General features: G+C 38.4%; 1 protein-coding gene across 2 annotated transcripts in view; it reads left to right on the top strand.

Annotated features, from left to right (window-relative positions):
* RASGRP3 (RAS guanyl releasing protein 3) overlaps positions 1-25,215 on the top strand; it is a 1,166,392-nt gene that overhangs the window by 577,977 nt on the left and 563,200 nt on the right. For both annotated transcript variants that reach the window (XM_044058961.1, XM_044058951.1), the window contains one exon: positions 13,188-13,335. In XM_044058961.1, the coding sequence (XP_043914896.1) occupies positions 13,188-13,335 (148 nt within the window). The remainder of the gene's footprint in view (positions 1-13,187; positions 13,336-25,215) is intronic.

Genomic DNA, 25,215 nt, shown 5'->3' with positions numbered 1-25,215 from the left:
TAGTTATGTTTTCAAAGTAAATATGATACAGGACTTGTTTTGTATGATTTCACTGTATAATTTGTTTATTTATGAATTCTGAATTGCTTTCATTAATTATTGTTTTCTTGCAAACAGATTATTTATTTCTTTGTTTCATGTTTTTTTTAACTTTCTTTTAGAAGCTTATGAAGGTCATCATGGTTTGATGTTTTTCATATTGATCACTGCTGCCATAGCTTTATTTATATGGGTTATATCCTGCCAAAGATGTAACAGCTGGCTAGCTTCCAAAGCTTCAGAGCAACTTCCATACTCCCAAACTGTCAAGCAGCTTGAGCTGAGCTGACTAAGATAGGTTTGGGCACAAAGACCTTCTGAGCTTTACTGGCACCATTAAACATTTCTCTCAGACTTTTGAGGGTTGGCAGTCGGCTTGTGCTTCCCTTAGCTGGGCAGCTAAGTCCTTTTTGGGGAAAAAAAATCCATTTTCTTATTTTTTACTGATGTCTTATTACTTTCCTCTTTAGGAAAGTTATTTTAAAGCTAGGAGTGTTGGTTTAACGGATTGTCTCAAGATTGTTCCATACATTTCAACGGAGCACTCATTGTTTCTGTCAGTTTAAAAGTAGTGTTGTCTAACTGATAAACTATTTTCAATGGATAAATTATGTTTATTTTATGGTTGTGGGGCTGCCCTAGTGTTTGAAAGTGCTTTTTCCTGTGTTTTTTATGTAAACAAAAAGTAACTTTTGTAGACTGATTGTTTTACTAGCATTGTTCTTGCTTTCCTTAGGATAGAGGCGCCATTTTCAGCTTTACCATGGAACAGATTGGTACTTCCACAGTCTGTCCTTCTTCCAGCCATAAAAAGAAAAAGTTAAGCAAAGAGCCTTTGCCACCACAGCAGGCTAGTAATTTGCCTCAGCTGCAGTTGGGTGAGTCTGTTGTAGCCATTTGTTGTACCTCAGGCTACTCATCTTTTACCTGGATCTCTCTTGTGTAGCATGTGCAGCCAATATGGACTGGTGGTTAGCCTCGTCCTCTGCGGCTGTTGGGGTCCCCTCAGTGGGCAAGGGAGAACCACTCTTGTTGGTCCTGTGAGATGGAACAAGGAAGGTTTCTCTGTTTTGTCAGAATGCTGTGCCCATCCCTGGGGAAGCAGCGGCTGCCATTACTATCATGGTTGGCACCATTTTCCTGTGAAAAAGGAACAGAAAGCCAAGCATTTACTCCTCCTTACATTTCTTTGAACAGGAGTAGTTTACTGGGACTGGCTCAGGATTTGATTCAGGTTATTGATTCTTCTTGTAGTGTAGTTTCTGGTAAAAAAAGAGAAACACCTCCTTCCCTGAAGAGATTCACAATTCTGAATCTGAACAGAAAGATGCAAGGACATATTTAGGGATTTGTGCTCAGATTTCTGATTCAGACTCAGAGGAGGGCTTTGATACTCCCTGTGGATTTTTCTCTTTCTTTGAGATAGTTTGCTAGAATGTCCCAGTGTTTTCAATGGGAGAACACTGAGGTTTCTCAGTCCCTCAAAAATACTATGAGTTGCTAAAGAAAGATTTTCCAGACCCTACACCCATTCCTCCTGTCCTGTCTGCTTTAGAGGATGTGTGTCCTACTATCTTCAGTTTTCCTGATTGTCAGCCAGCTGACCCTAAAAAGGCAGATAGGATGTATAAAATTCCTTAGTCTTTTATATCTCTATACACTATTCCTAAACCTGAATCAGTAACTATAGCCTTAGTTGACTTATCTACTGCTAAGCACTTAGTTAATTCTAATTCTACTCTTTCTAATTAAAATGGGAAAGTTATTACTAGGTATGGAAAACAGTGTATATTTCTGCAATTTTGAATTTCTGAATTTTATATTGTCAAGCTCAAATGTTAATGTTTATACTGCTATATTGTGAAACTATGATGAATGTTTTATATACCGTTTCTTGTGAAGAAAATTCAGCTTTAAATAACTCTGTTTCTTCTATTGTACAGGTCACTTCTCATTGATACTTCTTCCAGGGCTATGGCTACTGGAATGGTTTTAAGGAGGTTTGCTTGTCTGCGTTCTCAGAACCTTCGAGATGATGTTAAAAATGAGCTTTTAAATTCTTCATTTGATAGAGATTTAGTGTTTGGCCTCTCTGCTGCAGGTGTGATCAAAAAGTGTGATGAAAAGGGCAAGCGGATACAGGGAATCTCTAAGATTTTTCATCTTTTTTTTTTCAAAATTGTCCAAGGGAGTCTCTTTCTCCACATCCAGTTTTGGCAAAAAACAGAATAACCAGCCTCAACAGAATTCAGGTAAACAGACATTTAGAAGACTCAAGGAGGTTCGAAAAAGAATTCCCAAACCTTCCCAAACCAAAGACAAAGCGATAAGTATGAATGACTATTCAAGAGACCCTGTGACCCCCTCCCACCCTGACCTCTTTATCTTCCAGAAAGTCTGAATCTCTGTTTTTCTCTTTGGCAACAGATTGTTTCAGACAAATGGGTTCTGAAAATCATTCATCAGGGTTACATATGGCAGTGGGAAGAAATTCCTCATTTCCAGGGGGTCATTCCTCATCTTGCTGATCAAACTGTATTGTTTCCACCTGTTCTTCATCCCATGCTATCCGAAGGAGTGAAAGAACCAGTTCCTCCTTGCCAGGTGGGGAAGGGTTTTTTTTATTCAGGGATGTTTCTAGTCCCAAAGAAAGAAAATCCTTGAGGACCAGTTCTGGATCTTTCTTTCCTAAACCTGATTTTGATAGTGCCAAAATTCAAACTGATGTTACTTCACAACCTGTTGCCTCTTCTTCCTCTTTCAAATTTCCTGGTAACATTAGACTAATATGTTTATGCTCATATTCCTACTCATCCAGATTTCAGGCGTTTCTTAAGGTGTTGTGTGTCTGGATCACACTATCAAGTCTCTGCCTTACAATTTGAACTATCCACTATGGCAAGAGAATTCACAAGTGTCTAGTTTCATTTATAGCTCATTGTAGGCTACAGGCTATCTACATTTCTCCATATTTAGATGACTTGCTCATCTTTGCAGAGTCTTTTTCAAAATGTCAGGAATCTCTCTCTTAGTTGAGAGATGTCTTACAGAAGCTATGATTCCAAGAGAACATTCAAAAGTCTTTCATGACTCCCTCACTCAGGTTTGTGATCCTGTGATGTCAACTAGAAAACTCAGTTCAAAGGGATTTTCTTCCTCAGAAAAAAATATATCTTTATTTAGATCTATTTCTAAGGTTTTCGACTCAGACTTCGGTCACTGCAAGGGAATACCTCAGGATGGAGGGTTTCATGGTATCTATGATTCTCACGATATCCCTGCAAGACTCCACATGAGAAAGATACAGTGGTATCTGAAATCTCTTTGGTCCCAGAATCAATACCCTTTATCTTTTCAGATCCCAGTACTGGGGGTTGTCAGAAGAAAAATCAATTGGTATAGACAACAGATATCCTTAAATCAGGGTCTTCCCTTCTCCCTCACTGCTCCAAAGCAGTCAGTCACCACAGATGCTTCAGGCTTTGCTTGGGGAGCAGTTTCAGGACAGATAAAAGTGCAGGGGTATGGGACACCAAGGATAGATGCAAGCACATAAATCTCAAGGAAATGCTTGCCCTGATCAAGGCACTCAGTTCTCTGAACCATCTTTGCTTCCTGGGAACTCTTCAAGTGGTTACAGACAATACCACAGTGATGTGGTACATCAAAAAGCAAAGGGGAACCAGGTCATACCCCATTTACAGACTAGCTAGGTTATCTTGTGATATAGCTTCACAGCACAGTCTCACTCTACAGGTATCCTACATTCCATCAGACAAAAATTGTGTGGCAGACAAACTGAGCAGGACCAGGACAGACCCTCACAAATGGAAACTAGATCTGGGGGTCTTCCAAGATTTGATCCGTCAGTGGTGAGTTCCTCAAGTAGTCGTCTTTGCCTCCTCTCTGAACAATCAACTAGCATATTTCTGTTCCAGGATTCCATGCAAGAAGGGCTGGAAGACAGATGCCTTTTCTACTCTTTGGACAGGAATGTTCCCGTATGCTTTTTCACACTTTCCCCTTATATCCAGGGTACTTCTGAAGCTTCAGAAGGAATCCCCCAAGATTATTGTGGTGACTCTCTTCTGGTCCAGACAACTGTGATTTTCCCTTCTTTTGGAAATGGCCAGGGCTAATTATCACAAGCTTCCTCACAGAATGGAACTGTTTAAACAAGAACAGAGGTGTTTGATACACAACCTGACATCAATCATCTTCAACTGACTGTCTGGATAAAAGGGTCTTAATTCCTTTTAGGCACTTGTTTTCTGAGGACATCCAGCAAGTACTAATGTAGACAAGAAAGCCTGTTACTAGAAAATCATATATTAGCAAATGGAAAAGATTTTCTAGTTGGTGCCAGCAACATAACTGTCACCCATTCAGGGCTAATTGTTCTCTGGCTTTACAATATCTGTGTGAGTTACTATCCTGTCACCTTACTTATTCTTCTATCAAGACTCATTTGTCTTCATTTTCAGCATGTTTGCTCATGGATCCTCCTCTTTCAAGGCAGTCACATCTCAAAATGTTCTTGAAAGAGGTTTTGCATAAAAGGCCTCCAAGTAAACCAGTAGCCCCTCCTTGGAATCTTCATTTTGTGTTAATTTTTCCTTACATCCAGAGATCCTAGGAGCAGCCCAACCACATTTCTCCCTTGTCATGGAACAATCACCCTCTGCCCCCCCCCACCCCCCACCGAAGGACATCATCCCAGGGTTGGGGCAGCAGCTCCAGTACTGTAGGCACCCTGATGTGACACAGTCTGGTAAGTTGCAAGCACATGAGCTTTGGGACTTGGTAGAGTGGGCAGTGGAGATGCACCTTCAGCCCACACAGGATCTTCTTCAGCAAGAGCAAGACTAGTTTCCCTGGTCAACTCTGACCACTAAGCCACTGCAGGCCTCCACTGTCTCAACATCAGGGTCCTGTACTGTACAAGAATCAGGCAGTGGAAATATTTGATGTCTTATGGAACAGGGTGGACCTGGCTACAACTCCTCTTCATCTCCCTCCTTCCCTAATCCTCTCTTCTACACCCTTTACCCTACTTCCTTCTTATATAAACATTTTGAAAAATGGGGTGGGGGTCTACCCCCTGCCAAAATACAGAATCCTTTCTCTCCCATCTCTTCCAGCACAACTTCCTTTATGTGCTCTTTCTGTGTGTCCCTTGTGTTCTGTCTCCACATTTTCCAGCTTTCACACCATTCAATGAACCAGTCAGGTATCCACATAGCATTTACCCTATAAGCAGTATGTAAAAACCCTTTATATTTAAAAAAAAATCATTCTACATAGCTGCATTCTGCACTGTTTGCCTCAAATGCATGTCTTACTTCACATGCACTTGCTGGCACAATTTCTGAAAAAGTCTGAAATCATTTGAGACTTAACATTTTATTGGATTAATTCCCACATAACTAAACCATTACTTTTCCCATTTTAAGCATTTTATGAAAGCAGGCAGTTCCTTACAGAAAAGTTTATACTGCCTTAATTATTGTAAATAACTTGTGCTTGGTATATTTCCATACAGGCATAGTCACACTCTTTGTAAGTAACTGCCGTGAAAGTACAAACCATGGGAATATGAATACCACTCTATATGTCTGTGTTACATATATATATATATATATATATATATATATATATATATATATATATATATTAAATACAGACACAGAGATGTACACACACACACACACACACACACACACACACACACACACACACACACACACACACACACACACACACACACATTTCTGTGGTTCCCAATATGCAGAGACATTTCTGTGATTCTCAGATAGACCTCTCAGCACCATGCATTTAGGATCAGTCTCCATACTCTCGTAAGGTCTCCAGTTCGGATATTAGAGTGCAGTTGTAATGGATGATTCATAAATGGTTATGATATTACTAGCGGAGACAGGATTTGTAGTGCTTTTCTCCTCATTCCTTAAATAGAATGATGTTATGATGTTAGTCTTATTCTGGAGAAACTGTTCTTCAAGGATGTGAAATCTGGTTTAGTCCTTAAAAAGTGGCATATTCATGCTGAAAAATAATTTGAATTTATTGATCTTTTGTTTAACTTTTTGTAAACTGCCCGGGACAACAACATGTTAGTCTCCTGTTTATCGCTTGATCTCTCTAAGGCCTTTGACACTGTCTCTCACTCTAAACTTCTAACTAAACTTTCCAACCTCCATCTCTCTGGTTCCCCTATAAACTGTTTTTCAAGTTACCTTTCCAATAGGCAACAATCCATTCACTGGCAGACTGTGTTTTCCCCCTTCTTTCTTGTCAACACTGGTGTTCCACAAGGATCTATTGTTCAATATTTTCACTAACAACCTAATTTCTGTGTGTAACCTCCCAACACTTCTACAATATGCTGATGATTCCATTCTTATCACCACTGCCCATAGCATTCCTAATCTCATATCTCTAACTCAGGACACCTTCTCTTCAGTTGAAACATGGCTCTCAGATAACCAACTTGTATTTAATCCTAAAAAAAAATTAAACTCCTTTGCTTCTTTCCTTCAGCGCTGGCACATCACAAATCCTCCTTTTCCATCACCTCCCCAAACAATGCCATCATTAAACCTGAATCTCATACCAAACTACTTGGCACCATTGTCTAGTGTATGCAGCCCCCTATCCTTACAAATATTCAATCTACAGTACTATCCAAACTTGAACAAACATGCAATAAAATAGCCAGATTTGCCACTAATCTCCCTTACAATTCCCATCACTGTCACACCCTTAAGGCACTTCAGTGGCCCAAATTCTCTAAACAACTACTACTTCCCCAATTACATATTACTCACTCCATCCTGAATGACCCCTCTTCCTGCCCCTGTATCTCTAACCTAGTATCTTACTACAACCCCTGACATCACCTTCATACACCTTGATATCTACAACCCTAACAAGAGTATTGGAAGGTCCCTCAGTAGCTCCTGCCTGGAACACACTTCCCCTCAGTATAAGAAGCATCTCCCAAAGGCACCTGTTTAAACGTGAACTTAAACACTACCTACAAAAGACCTGGTCCTGCCCATGTCAAACCCCGAAATGACAACTATTTCACTTACCAGTCTTTTACTCTTCTTTGATGTATCACCTCTGTTTTGTCCTCTTCTCTCTGTCATGTAATTTTACTTTATTCTTCCTGTATTTAAAAACACAAAAGTTATATCAATACCATGTCTCTTTTGTCAAATACTGAGAATGTATCTCATATATTGTATTCTTTTGTAATTTTATTTTTTATTTCTATTACAGAATACAGTGCTGTGAATTGTATTTAATATACCTCATGTCATGTGTTTGTACATTTGACCACTTTGTATTTGTCGTTATGTTTTGTGAGATTGTAAATTGACTGGAGCTTTTCTCCTTGGGTCTCCACTGAAAATGGGCCCCTGGCTGAGTTGGACTAACCCCGTTAACAGATGTCAAATAAAATAAATAAATAAATAAACTGTACATAAATGTCTCCTCTCTGTGAAAAGTATTTCATTTAATATATCAAAAGAATTATGTACTCCATATTCTGTTAACACTACAAAAAATATTTGTGAGATGTAAAATGCACATGGATATGATGTATATTTTTCAGGTATTTTCAAAGGTGTGCATTTATTATTAATTTGAAACTTAATAATGCATCCTAACATCTGACCCCTTATATGCTAGGCAGTAATTAGTTTAAGTGTGGGATTCATGAAGGTCTTTTACGGACTAGAAATGTGCAAGTCCATTACACCACACATCACCATCCAGTGCTGCAGGATGTGTTCATCTGATTTCAAAAAGTCCTGTCCTGTAGCATCTATCGTGGTAGACTGAGGTGTAAACAATTATGCTTCATTGCTCCATATTATATGATTTGTAGGCAAATCATGCATGCTGCAACAATGGGTAGAGAAATCAGCATAGCATGCCCATTGTAATACGATCCTAACCAATAACCAGAGGTCAGACTCAAACCCTGCACCTTGTATCCATGAGGCAAAAACCTTAAATGTTATGCCAATCCCACCCTCCTAATGTGGTTTTAGGCTCAGAATCCTTTAACCATGTCCTTTAACCATGTCAAAGACCACACAAGTGTGGATAATGCATATCACTATCTGTTGAGTAAGCCAGTCCTGTTTGTCAGTATTGTCTTAGGTACATACAGTACTTGCACATTGCCACATTAGAACTCCTGCCTATCACGGTCCTCTCTCTCTCAGTTCTGATGTTACGGAAGAAATCATTAATTGATTTGTTGGGAAGGATGAGCCTAGGCAGAGGCATAGATGGCTCAACTAGTGTCCTGTGGTAGTCCTACAAACTAGCGACTCACTCCCTCAGTACCTCCCTACAGTACACTAGCAAATCCAGCCAATCCAACATCCCCCAGCGCTTCAAATTAAGAGCAAACAAAATGCCTTTGGACAATCATGCCCCATTACCAAATCCACGTCACACTCCCCAACCCTCAACACAAAACAAAATTAAAAAAAAAGACACTGGACTACTTTAGGAAGCCAGTTTGCTCCCTACAATAATTTCAACCAAACACACCCTACCATATCCATGCCCCTAGTTCTCAACAGAAGTTAAAAAAAACATCTTTGAGTTATTGTAGGAAGAAAAAAATGCCAAACTGAAGTTCCTTTTGTGAACTGGCATTTCAGTACAGAAAAAAGTAATGCAGAGTTAGCCTCTCAATTGCACCTCCTGACACTTTGCACTTGGGGCAGTTGCCCCCTTCACTCCACCCTTGGCATACTTTTGACCTAGGCATAAGCAGTGCCTTATTTCATTTAATGATTTGGTTTATAAGGAAACCCAGACTGGGCAGAGCCCTTTTTAAGTTAAAGCCCAGGGAAAATTGCTCCACACAATAAACATTTTGAATGCAACACTGCAGATGTTGTAACAATAAACATTGTAAATGCAAAACTGCAGACATTGCAGAAGAGCTTCTAGATCTATCATGTGCATATTTCTATACATTACTTACTTATATAATTAACTATGTGCAATATTTACATATAAGTACACGTTTTTATTTTATGCAATAGGAAAATAAGACAATTGTAAACAAAATACAGCTACTTTTTAAAGCTTGGGCTGGAAAGTGTAGCATCGGCCACAAGCAGTGTACTTTTTTAATTTATTGGGATTGTGGTGTTTTTTTTCTGAGAAAAAAAGCAGACTGTTTTTTTTTTGCCTTATCAGGGCTGGGAAATACCCCAGACCATAAGTAATGCATTATTCTAAAGGTCTGGTGATTGAGCCTGCATCTACATAGTGAACAAATTCATAATTCCACAGCTGGTGGGTCATCCAAGATGTAATTATTACATTCCCATTTCATAGGAGGACATTTCTTTCTAAACTAACACCGTAGAAAGATAAAAGATAAAGAAGCTCGGACAATTAATTCAAAAACAGTATGATGAAAAAATCTTCATTCATTATAATACTAAAATATCTCATTATGAGAACTGGTGAAAGATGAGTCAGAAAACATTAATTGGTAAACATGCTTTCATCTTCCCATGAAGACTTCCTATCACGTGAAGACTTTCATGCATTTTTTGTGAATTTGGTAAAATATGTTACTACTGAAACCCACAATGAATACAGGAAGGCGTAAAGAATAATTCTCATGCAAACTTGTCTTATAATCCGAGAAAATAAAATGCGTGAAAAGGGCCTATGATTTGAAAACAGCCCAGTGGTAAACTTAATGCATTTACTGGCCAGATGCATTTTCTATGAATGTGGGTTTCAATGCAGTTTCAATGAATATGAGGTTCAAGGGCAGAGAAGTTTACTGTTGTTCATGCTAAGTCTGTTTTCAACGCGAGACTGGCTATCAGTGTTTGTGCTATAAAATTTAAATAACATTTTAAATTAATTCCAAATATCTGTAATCATTGTAGAAATAAAGAAGAAAATACTATGCATGCTGACAGGTTTGAGTAGTGTTTATAGTAACTGGGGAGAAATAGTCAAGTAATGGGACTCTGGAATGGCTGCAAAGGAAGGTGGGGGTGGAGGTCCCGATCCGATACCCTGCTTAGGGCCCCCTTTGACGGGCTCTGCTTCCTATTGCTAATTGTATGTGGTCTATTATTTAAATATCTTCCTTCCAGAAAAATAAGAACGTACTCCTCTTTATGACCCCTGCTATTATTTTTAAAGGTCTGTGCTATGGTTTTTTTTTTTTTTTATTCACAGTGGTTGAGATGTATGCACAACACTCTATCGTGTCTATTTAAATTCTTTAATTTGCATTCTGGAAAACGTGTTGCCTTTAACCTTTTGGTGCACTCACAGTTCAGGATAAGCATTTGACTAAATTATCTTATGATTCTGATGACTACAATAACTCATCAAGGATGTGATTGCTGTTGTAGTGTCTTAAGTCTTGAACATTTTTTGAGAAACCTATAAAAACTATGGCTCAGAAATATTGGAAAACACTAATTATACAATGGCTGCTCATTGCTGTTCAAAAACGAGCATGCTGATTGGACAGCCCAACTATAGTGTCCATTGTAAATCAAAAATATGCAAATAGAAAAACGTCTGGCCACTGAAGTACTATTGAGCAGCCAGACTTTCTATTAATTAGCATATGCTAGGGGGACAGCAAAATACTATTAAATTCAGGTATGTTCTACAAAAGTAAAGAAAAAGAAACATACCTGATTTTACTTGTATTTCTCCACTGTCCGTCATAAAATAAAAACCTTTTAAACATTTAAAAAACAGTAATGGGGATTCTCTCTTCTCCATTGCTTCTCCTGTATTCCATGTACTGTGCAAGCGTGAGTACTCAAGTCCCATACACCTGCACAGTACATCAGCCCACCAAAGACAATGCAGAAGAAGACTGAAGTGCCATTATACAATGACATTATTTAAGAAAGGTAAGCAAGTCCTTTCTTAAGTAATGTCATTATATAAAAGCCACTCCTGTTTGTAGGTATATCAGGATTTACCCACAGTTTGCTTTATTTAATCATTCTGGCTTCATCTTCATGATCAAACCACACCACTGTGGGTAAATCCCACTATACCTATCCACAATCATGGATTATTGCTTAAATATATGGTTGTACATTTCATTAAGTGAATGTAGTCTCAGCTAAGTTTTTTTAACTTTTGATCCATAATTTCTGCATAAGTAGTTCACAGGTGGATGGTTCCTATCTTCCATGTACTGATATGCTTTAGCTCCTCTCTGAGGTCTACATACACTGTACAGTGGAACATTTGGTAATCACAAATACTTGGCCATGAGTATGAATATGCAATGTGATCTCTTTGTATGCAGGTCACTGCCTTTCAGACCAGAAAAGATGTAGGGTTATCCTTTGTCAAGTTCATAAATATGTTTATAGACAAAGTATTTTATCAAACAAAAGAACCAGCTTATACTTTTTAACCACAAACTGGAGTCTCACTCAAGAAATCAGATTAAGTGCTTTCGTTCTTGAATTAGTTAAAATCAGAACTTCATCAGAATCAAACAGTGAAAAATAGCATTGATTTAAAAAATAAATTTAACATTGCATGAATATTAAAAATATCCAATAAAATACTTTGAATCGGGTATTAAACCAACCAGTTCTTGTTTGTGTAAAATCAGGAAGTTCCTGTCCCAAATGCCATATAATACAATAACCAGTTTGCGACTAAATGTTTTGTGCCATTAAAAAACATTTGATACTGATAGCCTCATATGGCTATAATTGGCACATGTTACAAAACAGTTTTCAGAAAAGAGCATGTTTGACAGGTGAAGCCGATGTTTAATGACCTGTTTTGATTGAATAGAAAGTGAGGCAGAGAGCAGGGCCCACTATTTGTGCTGTAATGCTGTATCACAAAAGCAGAGGGTAGTAATATGATTAACAATAAACTGGTGGGCTGAGAAGAATGACTGCACTAATGAGGATTTGCAGTTTAATGTATTTTATATTGTCTGTAGAACACAACAGAGCTTAACTAGTAAGAATGGCTTAACGATATGCAGATACTAAGAATGTGACATAATTATAATTGTTGTAATTCAGTAGCTACGTATTTTTGCTGTTATAATCGGTATTGTTGATACTATAGAAAAGTTTTGTTCTAGACTTCATGAACCTGCAGGCTGCATTTTATAAAGTTACAGACCTAAAGCCAGTGATCGGTAAGTCACAACCTGTTAAAACCTAAAATAAAAGTGTTTCTACAGGGGTTCACACCCCAGTTCGAGAACTCCACCCACAAATTCCCATATTATATACACTAAATTCAAACTTTCACGCCATTGGGGAAAATATATATAGCCATCTCCCAAGGCTGCAATGTGTCACCATTTAATAATTCAGTATGCTCCTGTTTGGCAGCCTTATGTCCATAACCAAATGAAATATTATGTCTCGATTCACAATCCCTAAAAATGTTGGAAAGAGACCTCTTAAATGAAAACATTTGAAATATGTTCAGAAATGCAGAGAACTGAGGCATTCATGTAAAACAAACCAGAATTTAACTAAATGGGACATTTTACTAATAACTAGGGTAAAATAAGATACAAATTTTTGTAAGTGCTGTTGAGTTTACTCCTGTAACGTAGAATATAATATATGAAGTGCAATTATTTAACAGTCTTGTTTTTCCTCAATGTTGGTATTCAAAGAACTGTAATTTCTTGGCATTCCTGGGATACAGGACTCAACCAAGTGATTTGATGAGTTCTGTTATATATAGCTTCTTTCCTTGTGTTCTGTGCTTATTACCGAAAAGGTGCACTCAACCTTTCTTTTAACGCTACTATTGTGCATGCATGTTTGTGTGTGTGCGTGCGTGTGTGCATGTGTGTGTTTGTGTGTGCGTGTGTGTGTGTGTGTGTGTGTGTGTGTGTGTGTGTGTGTGTGTGTGTGTGTGTGTGTGTGTGTATTATGTGTGTGTGTGTGTGTGTGTGTGTGTGTGTGTGTGTGTGTGTGTGTGTGTGTGTGTGTATGTGTGTGTGTGTGTGTGTGCGTGTGCATGTGTGTGCATCTATAAGCGTGTGTGTGTGCGCGTGTGCATGTGTGTGCATCTATAAAACTAAGCATGTTTTTCTTTTGTAGACCATCATATGCTTGGATGAGAAGAGTAACACAAAGGAAGAGACAGCCAAAAAAGGGCAAAGCATCTCTTTTATTTGATCATTTGGAACCACTGGAACTGGCAGAACATCTCACCTTCTTGGAATACAAATCATTTAGGAGGATTTCAGTAAGACCATTATCATTACTAAAGTCCCTGATTTATTGTTTGAAACATTATTTTCATCACAGACTTCATGGCACTTAACTCATAAAGGAAAATAGGAATCTAATTTCTCTGTTTTTTTGGCTGCTAACTTACTGAAACTTTTTGTCTAGATGAGCATTCAAACATATCTTTTAAGTGTTAGTTTCAGCTGTGATGCAGGAAATGTAGATACAAATATCAGAAGGGAATATTTGTGCAGTCTTACAAAAGAGAGATTATTATAAAAGAAGTGCAGAACTCATGCTCACAAGTGAAATTGTAACATTTAAAAATCCAGGTTTTTTTGACATAATCCCAACTCCCAAAACAACATGTTATACCACAGCCAATCTCGTTTGCTGTCTTGGCCTAGTTTCAGATGACTTGTCTGTGGTTCATGTAACTTGTCATTAATCCTGCAAGAAAGTAAAAGTAAAATTGTGTATATGGTATAGCACAGAATAAGCTGGACTTTCTGTATCAGCATTACATGTTGTAGCTTTCTACGAGAAACATGACAGAATTCCCTTTTTCTGAAGGAAGCCTTAGTTTTATTACTGATAAAGTTAATGAATGGAGTGATGTCCCATGAGTGAGTTGTCTGCAATGGTTATGTATAATTATGAATGCAGTACTGGCAACATTTTTAAAAAGAAGGAGCAATATGACTATAGATTGGGCTTTAAATCTAATGTCATTAATCCTAATAGAAAATAGAAGTAAAACTGTCTGTATGGTATAGCATAGAATAAGTTGGGAATTTCTACATCGGCATTATATGCAGCTTCCAACCTTCTGAAGCAAGTCATAGTTTTATTACTAATAATGTTAATGTTGCTTCCATATGTTAAAGCAGCCTGCCAGTACGTAAAACGGTGACATTCCAAAGCACACTGTGTTATAGAGATCTTAAAAGAGAAATGGCTGAAAATACTGGCAATGGATCAAGCACGCTATACCTAAATCAACGTCCCATTTAATTTGATCTTGGAGGTCTAAAACTAATACTACACAGAACTAAAAGGGGCCTGGTTAATGGTTTAGGGACTAACATAGGGAGTACAGGCAGGATGGAGTGGGTGGAGAAGAGTGTCAGGAGTGATTTGTGACAGACGAGTACCAGTAAGAGTGAAATGGAAGGTCTACAAGAGGATAGTGAGACCAGCTATGTTGTATGGGTTGGAGATGGTGGCATTGACAAAAAGGCAGGAGTCAGAGCTTGACGTGGCAGAGTAAAAGATGTTAAGATTTGCACTGGGTGTGACGAGGGTGGGCAGGATTAGGAATAAGTATATTAGAGGGTCAGCCCAGGTTGGAAGGTTTAGAGACAAAGCCAGAGAGGCAAGATTACGTTGGTTTGAACATGTGCTGAGGAGGGATGCTGAGTATATTGGGAAAAGGATGCTAAGGATGAAGCTACCAGGTAACTGGAAAAGAGGAAGGCCTAAGATAAGGTTTATGGATGTGGTGAGAGAGGACATGCAGGTGGTTGGTGTGACAGAGCAAGATACAGAGGACAGGAAGAAATGGAAACAGATGATCTGCTGTGGTGAACCCTAACAGGAAAAGCCGAAAGATGATGCTAATGATAGGAAATACATTGATGAAAAACAATTTACCTACAACAGTGAACTAATAGTGTCTAGATGTCCTGTTTGGAATCAGAAGACCATATAAAGAAAGAAGAAAACTTGGCAATCCACTTCATTCTCAAAGGATTTTAACTTATTTACACCCACAATTCTAGTGCTGTAATCCTTATAGTCATGCTTAAAGTGTGGCTGTAATAAGTTTTACATCTCACTGGTGGCTGCATCCCCTAGGCATTCACCTTAGTAAAACTTGCCAGAGTATCCTTGGAGAAGCACAATCAGAATTGCTGTGTCCCCTGTTTTTGTATTAACTGTGAGGATTAAAATGGAAGTCATCATATGGGAAAATTAGTATTATTTATTTTACCTACAGTCTATACTTGATTCCCCAGTGACCAAGTAAATACATGTTGCATGTAGCATCATACAGCAACAGAATGGGCAAGCTGCATTCTACTCAAGCAATACCTTTTCATAGACTGGTAACCTTTTTGTGTTTTCTTCTTAATCCACTGATTCTCTGTCAAACTCCAGCTTCATGTTTCATCCAGCACATCTCAGTGCTACACAGATGCCTCACATTGCCATAGCAGCAACCAGCTGGATGATGGGGTGTTGGGTAGATCTGAACATAACTGGCTAAACTTTTTACTGGTGGTACGTTTCTCAGGCAAATTTGTATAAGCATTGTTTCTGTGTGCATTGTATTGTCATTCACTGGAGTCTTGGTATGCTGCACTTTTGTTTCAACAATCACCATGTTTTGTTGCCTGTTTTGTTTTTATTTCATATTAGATACTCTGTTAGCTACCCTTTTTATTATATTTCTTTCCTACACAGTGAAATACAAAATGATTGCCAAGTCTGATTTTTCATCAATTTCTGCATTCATTTATTGTGTGTTCCGCCACACACAAACGTGCATTAAATACTGATTGACTGATTCAATACTACTATAAAGTCCATAAATGACAGGTCCCAAAGAACTGAGAGTAACTCCACCAACCACTGGAAACAATGAAAAAGCAGGAATAAGAGATGGCAAAAAGGCACTAATAAAATCCAGATATTTAATATAGTGTAAGCGCTTTCATAATGATCCACATTACTTCATCAGACACAAGTAACAAAAACATTCAAATCAAACTTTAAGTATAGTACACCAATCACAATAAGCAAAAATCCCTCCAAAAGCTATCATTAATTAGAAGTACTTCAAAACTTAAAGAGCTATAAAGTAAAATTCATGGACACTACCATTTTACTTTTCTACCTTTCAAAACAGGCTTAAGGGGGACACAATCATTTAGCCCTAATCCATGGTGTGCCCCTAATTGTAAAATCCATTGTTTTTCTGCATTTTCAGTTGTATTTACCAGGTCTCCCATCCTGATATTCTGTCAATTCCACTCCATTGTTGGATCCTCCACCTGTAGCTGGCTCTAGCTCCACCTTCTTGGTCGTAGATGCGGGTCCGGTGGTGAGACGCAAAATTATACAAGCGCAGAAAGAGTAGGTTTTTCCTACGCTACCTCTACCTTTTTGGAACCCGTGAAAGAAGTCGTTCCACCAGGAGATACAGGGGGAGGCCAGAAGAGGAAAGAACCACCATCATCCTTCCAGACATGAATGCTGAAAAAGATGTGGGGCCTCGGCACAGGATTAGTGTGGAACATTTCGAGTTATACATTAAATGAAGCAGAATGTACACTATTAACAAAAGGTTTGACTTTTATACCCTCCATGAAGTTTGACTTTAGTGACCTATTGATTCAATTGCATTTGTTTGCTCGTAACATTGCACTGAAAAAATGGTTTGGCAGCAATGAGAATACTAATACCTCATGTGTTAAGAGACGCAGTGTATTTGTACCTAGTTTACTTTTACAATATAGAAGTATTTGTACAAGCTTGTGAAAAGGATTGATATGATGGCTATAGCAATGAACAACGAACGTTGCATAATAATTTATCTAGAGATGAGCAACAAGTGATTTATAGTTTACAAAGGAATAACAGTATAGTGATCCATCCCTCAGACAAGGGTGGACCTGCAGTAGTGCCGGACTCTAGTTACTATTATACAGAAATGCAACATATGTTATCTGAGTTCAATATATATCAAGTTGTTTCACTGAGTGTTGTGCAGACAATATTGGAATGTATTACTAGTGCCCTTTATGAAAGCATGCATCTGGGCCTTATTAAGAGGGAGTTGTTTGAAATTTTCTGTGTTGATAAACCACTCATTCCGCAGATGCACGGCCTCCCTAAAATACATAAAAATCATACCAATCCCAAATTTAGACCAATAGTGGCTGGTGCAGAATGGCTTACAGAGCCTATTTCAGTGTATTTAGACAAACAACTTGGGATGGTTTTGGACGATTGTTCCATTGTATTGAGGGATGCCAAGCATTTTTTATGTGATTTATATAAGGTAACAACAGGGCCAATGAAAGAAAAATTTGACATGTTAGTCACCCTGGATGTAGTATCACTTTCACATGTATCCCCAACCAGGAGGGGATTGCCATGGTTAAGGCCTGTCTAACTAGGCATGGTAAGCATGGGATACAACAGATTTACCTCATCTGTATGCTTCTGGAACTGGTATTGGAGCATAACATCTTCTTGTTTAATAACATTTGTTATTGGTAAATACCTGGTGTGGCTATGGGCAGTAGCTGTGCCAACTCCTATGCAAATTTAGTAATGATGCTGTGGGAAGATCAGTATATTCATGAAGGGGGTAATTCTGTCCGTTTTTATTGACGATTCGTTGATGACTTTTTTATAGGTTGGAAAGGTGAAGAGAAAGATCTTCTAGAGTTTGTCCATGCCTTAAATAACACTAGTCAATTCCTCAAGTTTTACTTTAAATAAATCGACTGAAAGTACTGACTGTGACTGTTGTGAGAACAGAAGAAGGTTTATCTACTAGGCTACACAGAAAGGACTCATTGTGATTGGTGTACTGGTTTATGCATGTTATACTTAAAGCTTGATTTTAATGTTTTTGTTACTTGTATCTGATGAAGTAATGTGGATCATTACAAAAACACTTACACTATATTAAATATTTAGATTTTATTAGTGCTTTTTTGCCTTCTGCTATTGCTTCTTTTTCATTGTTAATAATGTAAAGTCCTTCACACTGCTAAGGTTCTGTGTGTGAAGTTTCATATCCACATATCTGTCCACTGTTTGATAGCATTTTGTTATCATTCAGCTATGGCAATATTCAGAAACTCTGCAAGCTATTATTGCATGGTTATAAGCAATTGGTTGCATGTATCTGTGATATAATCTTCTTGGTCAAACTGGTGTAGCCATTGGTTGTTCTTACAACAAGCAAGGCCCTTCATTTATGGCATTTTGGATTTTTTTTTTCATCAGAGAACTTGATATTGAGTAGCTCATTAAGCCTGCAGGGTACAGTTTGTCTTTCATGAGACAGATATCAGAGAAGGGAAGTAGTGATTGTCAATCTACTGTCCAGGGTCTATATTCAACATTCTATCCGTTTTATGTGCAAGTGAATCGTAAGTAAATATTCCAAAACATAAATAAGGTCAGAAGTGAGCAGACTTTACTACACTTTCAGCATATTCTGGAAAAATAAATGGAAAGTGGGTGTCAGTGTCCTGTCAAGTAATGCAGCTTCTACCTTTGTGTGTTATCAGGTTAATAACACTACTTGAGTTTCATGGGAGCATTCCTGTTTTTGATCTAAAACTTGGTTGTCAAGAACAGGTAGCCCAATTGCATTCAGATTTTTTTTTCTTTTTTTCAGTTATGTTAATGATTAAAGCATATTTAGTCTCATTTGCAGATCTTTACACATAATGGAATGTTTTATGTGGATTTTTACATCAAATCTAATAAGTACTTTTACTTCTGCAAAGATTTTTGTCTTGACTGATTAATTATTAGAGAGCCTATTTTTGCTGACCAATTTATCGAGATACGTCTGCGTATAGAATACTTGCAGGATTAATGTCTCTCTTTTTCATATTTTTAATGAAAACTTAAGTATGTGCACAAACAAATTAATATTAGGTAAACTCTCAGGTAACTGGAATGCAAGCAACCAGAACTGTCAAGCAACCAGAAAAAAATTGAAGAAATACAGTACAGTATGAACAATTCAGTTTTTCATGTGTTGCACTTTGTTTTCCCCCTGCAGAAGCATACCTTATATTTTTAGAGTTTTAGGGTTTTAAAAAAGAAGATACAAATAAATTCCCTCTCTCCCTAACCTGAGAACAAGTCAAACCAAACAAGTCAAAAGGCTAAAATGTCAACATTTGCTCCATACTCACTCGGTTTGCATCAGATTGCACATTCTCCCTCCAATCTCTCACAGTCTCTTCAGCTTTCATATATGCATTCACTCACACTCTGTCCAATCTCACACACACTCTCTTCGGCTTTCATACATCTCTCCGATCTCTCATACATTTTCATTTCTGCTTTCATACATGCATTGACTCACTGTTTCTCTCTCCAATCTCTCACATACACTCCTCAGCTTTTATATATCTCTATAATCTGTCACACACAGTCGCTTCTGCTTTCATATATGCATTCAACCTCTCTCTATTCACTTCATTCAATTCCAATCCATTCAGCGTACCACTGAAAACCATTCCACGTGCCACACTTTCTACTGGAAATATAAGTTTAAAATATTATTATTCCATCCAGGCTTTTAATTACTGTATTTCAATATTAAAATCAAATCAATACAGTGTTTATGGTATGGTATAGTATAGGGTACAATACTTTTCAGGTTTATTTTTAATAGTTACTCTCAAGTAACCAGAAACTACACTTACCTGGCATCCACCAATCCCCATGGGTGCCGGTTAACTGAGAGTTTACTGTTTCTCTAGTAATGAGTTCAATTTTATCCAGTCTTCTGCAATTATTTTATTTGTTTTCATCTTAAAAGTAAACATTTTTATGACATACAAGAGTGGCAATATTTATAAATTTTGTAAACAAATGTTTAATATTTAACATGAAATGTATAGTTTTTAATTATTTTATATATTTTAGATAATTATAGGTTCCCTATCTCACCATTTGTTTCAAGATTGTTCAGAAAATCAAGAATGCTTTGATGCTTTTTTCAATTATATCAGACATTAAATTAATGTTACAGATGAAGAACTGCCTATTGATTTGTACTATAGTCTAGTTTTCTGTACGCAAATATAATTTACCAAATAAATAGTTAATGGAGCAGATTCAATAAAGCCCACATGGTCTGCTAAGATCATGTACGCATTGTGGCGCAACAGTCACACTATACTGCACATAGATATCACATAGAAATGTGTTAGAATGAAACTCTCTCAACCTCTTAGAACAAGAAATCTGGACAAAGACATAAATAATGGGGGACAAAGACCCCAAACTAGGCACAGATTCAGTATTAAAGCTCTACACTGCATGTAGAGCTGCCTAAACACAGTAAACACCATGGTAGGCCAATTACAGCATAAGCAGCTGAATTGTGTACTAATCAACCAATCCAAGATGGAGTAGCTAATCAACAAGCTATAAAGCAACTGTGTAAACTCGGTGCTGGTTTTCCCTGTGAATTCCAAAATCTATTGGAATACAGCCATGGAAACTTCTGTACACAGAAACTATGTTAGGGGCTGCTGTTGCTTTAATTTATGTGTTTGTGGAAAAGGCTGAAGTCTATGTTGCTGCTGCTAATAGACCACAGTCAAGAAGGAGAAGGGATTTTAGACCTGATTAAACTTTTCACAATCTGCATGAGGTGGAAATTGTAGAGTGCTACAGGGTGGATAGAGACACACTACAGGAACTCTGCAACCTCGGTCGTCCTTAACTCAAACCAAGGGCAAACAGAGGGGAACCATTACCAGTGGAAACCAAGGTATGTGTAGCACTTAGAATTTTAGCTACAGGAACCTTTCAGAGACTAACCGGGGACATGCCGAAGCATCAGCATCCAGGATCCTCCATCAATTCCTGAATGCTATGCTCCCACATAACAGTGACTACATATATTTTCCCCGTACACCTGAGCACAGGGCCACAAATATGCAGGAGTTCTACCCTGTAGCACACTACCCTGAAGTACTGGGTGTCATAAACTGTACACATATAGAGATCAAAGCACCACCTGGGGAACAGGAAGGGCGTACATTAATAGAAAGGGCTTCCACTCCATTAACTGCAAAGTCATGTGTAATGCTAAGGGAATCATCCTGAATGCATGTGCTGGCAACTCAAGCAGTTACCACAACTCACATATCTGGCACAACTTCCAACTGTATGACATGTTTACTAGGGGGGGATATTCCACAGGGTCATTTAACAGGGGATGCAGGTTATGCACCGGAACTATGGTTGATGACGGCCATTAGAAATGCACAGTCACCAACTGAAGATGCTATAATGAGCTACACACTCAAACAAGAAATATTATAGAGTGTGTATTTGGGCTGCTGAAGTTGTGGTTTAGGTGCCTAGAAACATCTGGGGAAGCCCTACAGTACAAGCCCTGTACATGTGCTGAAATCTTCACCATTTGTGCCATGCTTCATAACATCATCTTGAGAAATCAGCTTCATCAGGGTCAAAAAGTGGAAGGGCCACACATCCCGTCACCATTGACAAGGTTACCACAGTCACACACAGGTGAGGAGTCAGAGGGAGAACCAGTAGCTGCTGTGGGTGTAGGCAGAGGTAGGTGTACTCAATATGCCCTTGCATTGGCTAAGAGGCAATGCATAGTGCACTCTCTCACCACCTAAGGGGCTAAAACATTTATCCTATGCGCATACATATAGTAACACTGATGCCAGCCAATGCTGACAACCAATACTTTCCCATGTAATGGCTGTGTACTGCTAGCATCAAACAGAGTCAGCCCTGAACTAAAACTGTAGCAACTTCCGGATTTACAAGGTAAGTGTTGAACCGGGAATAGAAAAATAAAATGTGTAGTAATACACATGAATAGCGTATCCTTGCATACAATTACTTGCTAAGGTAGGTAAGTAAAAGGTGATTGATTTTTACAGCAATGACTTCAAAATGTGACAACAGTGACTTATGTGAAAACCTGTGTCCTCTATCAAGTAATAGGCCTTAGGCATCACAGATTTATACAGTCATACATTTTAAAAGTACTGCTGGTCATTGAATGCCCACAATTTAGCCTCATACGTTTGTACCGGAAAATTATTAAAGAGAGAAGTTAGATGGACACAGATTTCAGTTGCAGACTTCATATCCCAAAGAAAAATCTTAAAAATAGTGATGCAAAAACTGTACTTCTATCAATTGTCTATGTTTGTAAAACTAAAATATTTAAAAAGTCACCCTATTATTCAGACTTTTGCTCACTTTTATTTATGGCTTGGACCAGCTTTGTTGGTGTAAAGGTTCTGGAGGCATGTACACATTAGAAAAACCTGTAAGAAAGCAGTAATATTTCAAAAAACCCTCACAAAAACAGATATACTAAGAACTGTCAGCTACGCACCCTGAGCAACTTAGAAAACAAGGATATGGCAGAGTTATCATCATTTGCATTTTATTAAACCAACTTAAGTATTGCTGTCAGTATTTTACTATACAAGAAATATTTAACAATTGAGATAGGTAAGCCTACCGAGAAGCTCCACCTGAGACATACCTGTCCTCCCTGAAACAGCAGCACCAACATCAATCACGTGCTGTTGTGCACTTTCCACAGAGCTCTCTGGATCCCTGAAAGTGGTCAGGAATTCTTCATTTGGTGTCAGTGGTGGATCTGTAGCAGACCCCCCCCCCATAACCAGCTGTTCACGGGCCACTGCCACTGCTCTCCTTCGGGAAGATGACATAATGTCAGTGGCCCTATGACGCACCTGATCATATATCTTGCTGCATCCCCCAACAGTGTTCACATCATTCACAATCTGGTTCCAAATTTGCATTCTTCCAGACACATCCCCACATCCTCTCTCAAGCAGAAAGGCACCATGTTGCTGAAACACTTAGACAATGATGTTCCCTGGGATTAAATAAACTCCATGTAGGCCCTGTGTGACGTCTACATGGAGTTTACATGTTTGTGCAGCAGTGCGCGGCGAGTGGTAGTGCACAATGCATATTAATTATATGTGGCCTGTCTAAGCCAGGTGTCATGGCTGGCAACAGTGTTGCTGGCCAGGAAATCATACACGTGAATGCAGATATTAATTCTGTGTAAAGGAAAGCAACTATGGTCTGTGAATTTGGGCAGAATGCCACAATGATAAACAGGACTTCACGGATAGCAGTCAATGTGTAAGTGCAACACATCAGCACAGAGGCCAACATAATGAGGGGGCAAATAACCAGAAATAGGGACATATTTGACATAGATGTCACATAGAAATGTGTTAGAATGAAACTCTCTCAACCTCTTAGAGCAAGAAATCCTGACAAAGCCATAAATAATGGGGGACAATGGCCCCAAACTAGGGACAGATTTTTAATATTGGTCTTCTAAACTTAGAAAGTTGAAGGAATAATATGTTGTACAGTACCATGAACTATCTGGCGCATGAAGTTTGAAACTCAAATGTCTGTCATCAGTTTCTGACTTCAGTCTGCAATGACATAGGTTCATAGGTTAATGCTAGGCTAACTGCCCTTGCAGGTTATTTTAAGCCTAGCCAATTACCCCATGTTAGAATAAAATACTGCACCTTGTGTCTGTAAGGTAAACACCTCAACCAGTATGCCAACATCCCACTTTCTTCACATTCATACCTCTCAACTGTGTCCCTATTCAATACACACACTTCCCATGAGTGTTCATTTTACATGGCAGTCCAAGTCCCGTGCCAAGGATTTGCCAGAAAATCTATATGTTATGAGGAAAAGGTCAGAAATATGAGATAAAAAGTGGACATTCTGCACAAATCAGGACAGTTGAGAGTTCTGACCTCAAGTGTATGTAATATTGACTCACATCAGACCTGAGATCATTCCAGTGATATGGCAAAAAGCCACATATTTGATAAGGGACACATCTGGATATTCTGGGAATATCTGGACAGTTTAGCAGTATGAATGTGAAGTATATAGTCCAAACATACTACAGGACTGTATACATGCAGTGCAGAGTATTGTGATATCCCATTCCTGGCATTCTATACTGAAGCTGTGTAAATGATCTATGATCTATAATGGGACATGGACTGCCATGTAAAATTACCACTTGGGGGAAGTGTGTGTACTGAATAGGGACACACACATGAATTACAGGAATTAACACAGGGAACGAGGACACGTAAAACTACACAATGTACAGCAGAAGAGGGCATGTCAGTGGAAGATGGTTGTAACAGCAAAACCAATCACATATCTATATGGTACAGTAAGGAATGTACAGTGAAAATGTGTTTTATGTGACAGTCACATAAGGTGACATGAAAATGGGGAGGATGTCTGTGTGAGATAAGCATCCTTACATGAATAATGCAGAGAACATTTATCAGGGGGTTGACATACAATTGGGGTAGGGTGCATATTGTGAAGTTGTACAAACTGATATGCCTGAATGTGAGTGCACTCTCAGCAGAGGTCTCCAGCAAGGTGGACACAGGTAGAGGTTCATGGAAAACATCACAAGAACCAGCCACAATCATGGACAATATCAGAATAATACCACCAGTAATCCCATGCCTCTGACATAATATGCATGATTTACAGTGATAACAGATGAGTCTCCACACACACACACACACACACACACACACACACACACACACACACACACACACACTTGAACAGCTATTATGATACATCCACACTATATGAGGGTAACCATGCACACTGTTCTGACACCGTAACATCTGCTGGGGGTGTTAGGAGGGACATTGCTATACCTGTATGCGACAGTATGGGCAATACAGGCTAGTTGCCTTATGTGCATGGCATATATGTCTATATATATATATATATATATATATATATATATATATATATATATATATATATATATATATATATATATATGTGCCACATTCCACACTGTCATAAATGATATACATGCCATTACCGCTGTCAAACACCTATGTATGTAGTGTGTGCATAAGCAAAACAGGTAGCCGACATGCATCTGGTGTAACAACTTGATTGGTGTTCTGTACCATTAGGCAGTCATGTATGTTCCACAGAAAGAATACCTAGGTATGGCCAATAAGCTGTGTAACAGTGCACTGTGACAAAGGTAGTACACTTCAGT

This window comes from Protopterus annectens, chromosome 1.part2 (assembly GCF_019279795.1).
Source record: "Protopterus annectens isolate FY-2018-M chromosome 1.part2, PAN1.0, whole genome shotgun sequence".
Classification (NCBI taxonomy): domain Eukaryota; kingdom Metazoa; phylum Chordata; order Ceratodontiformes; family Protopteridae; genus Protopterus; species Protopterus annectens.
This window is presented reverse-complemented; position numbering and strand designations above follow the sequence as displayed.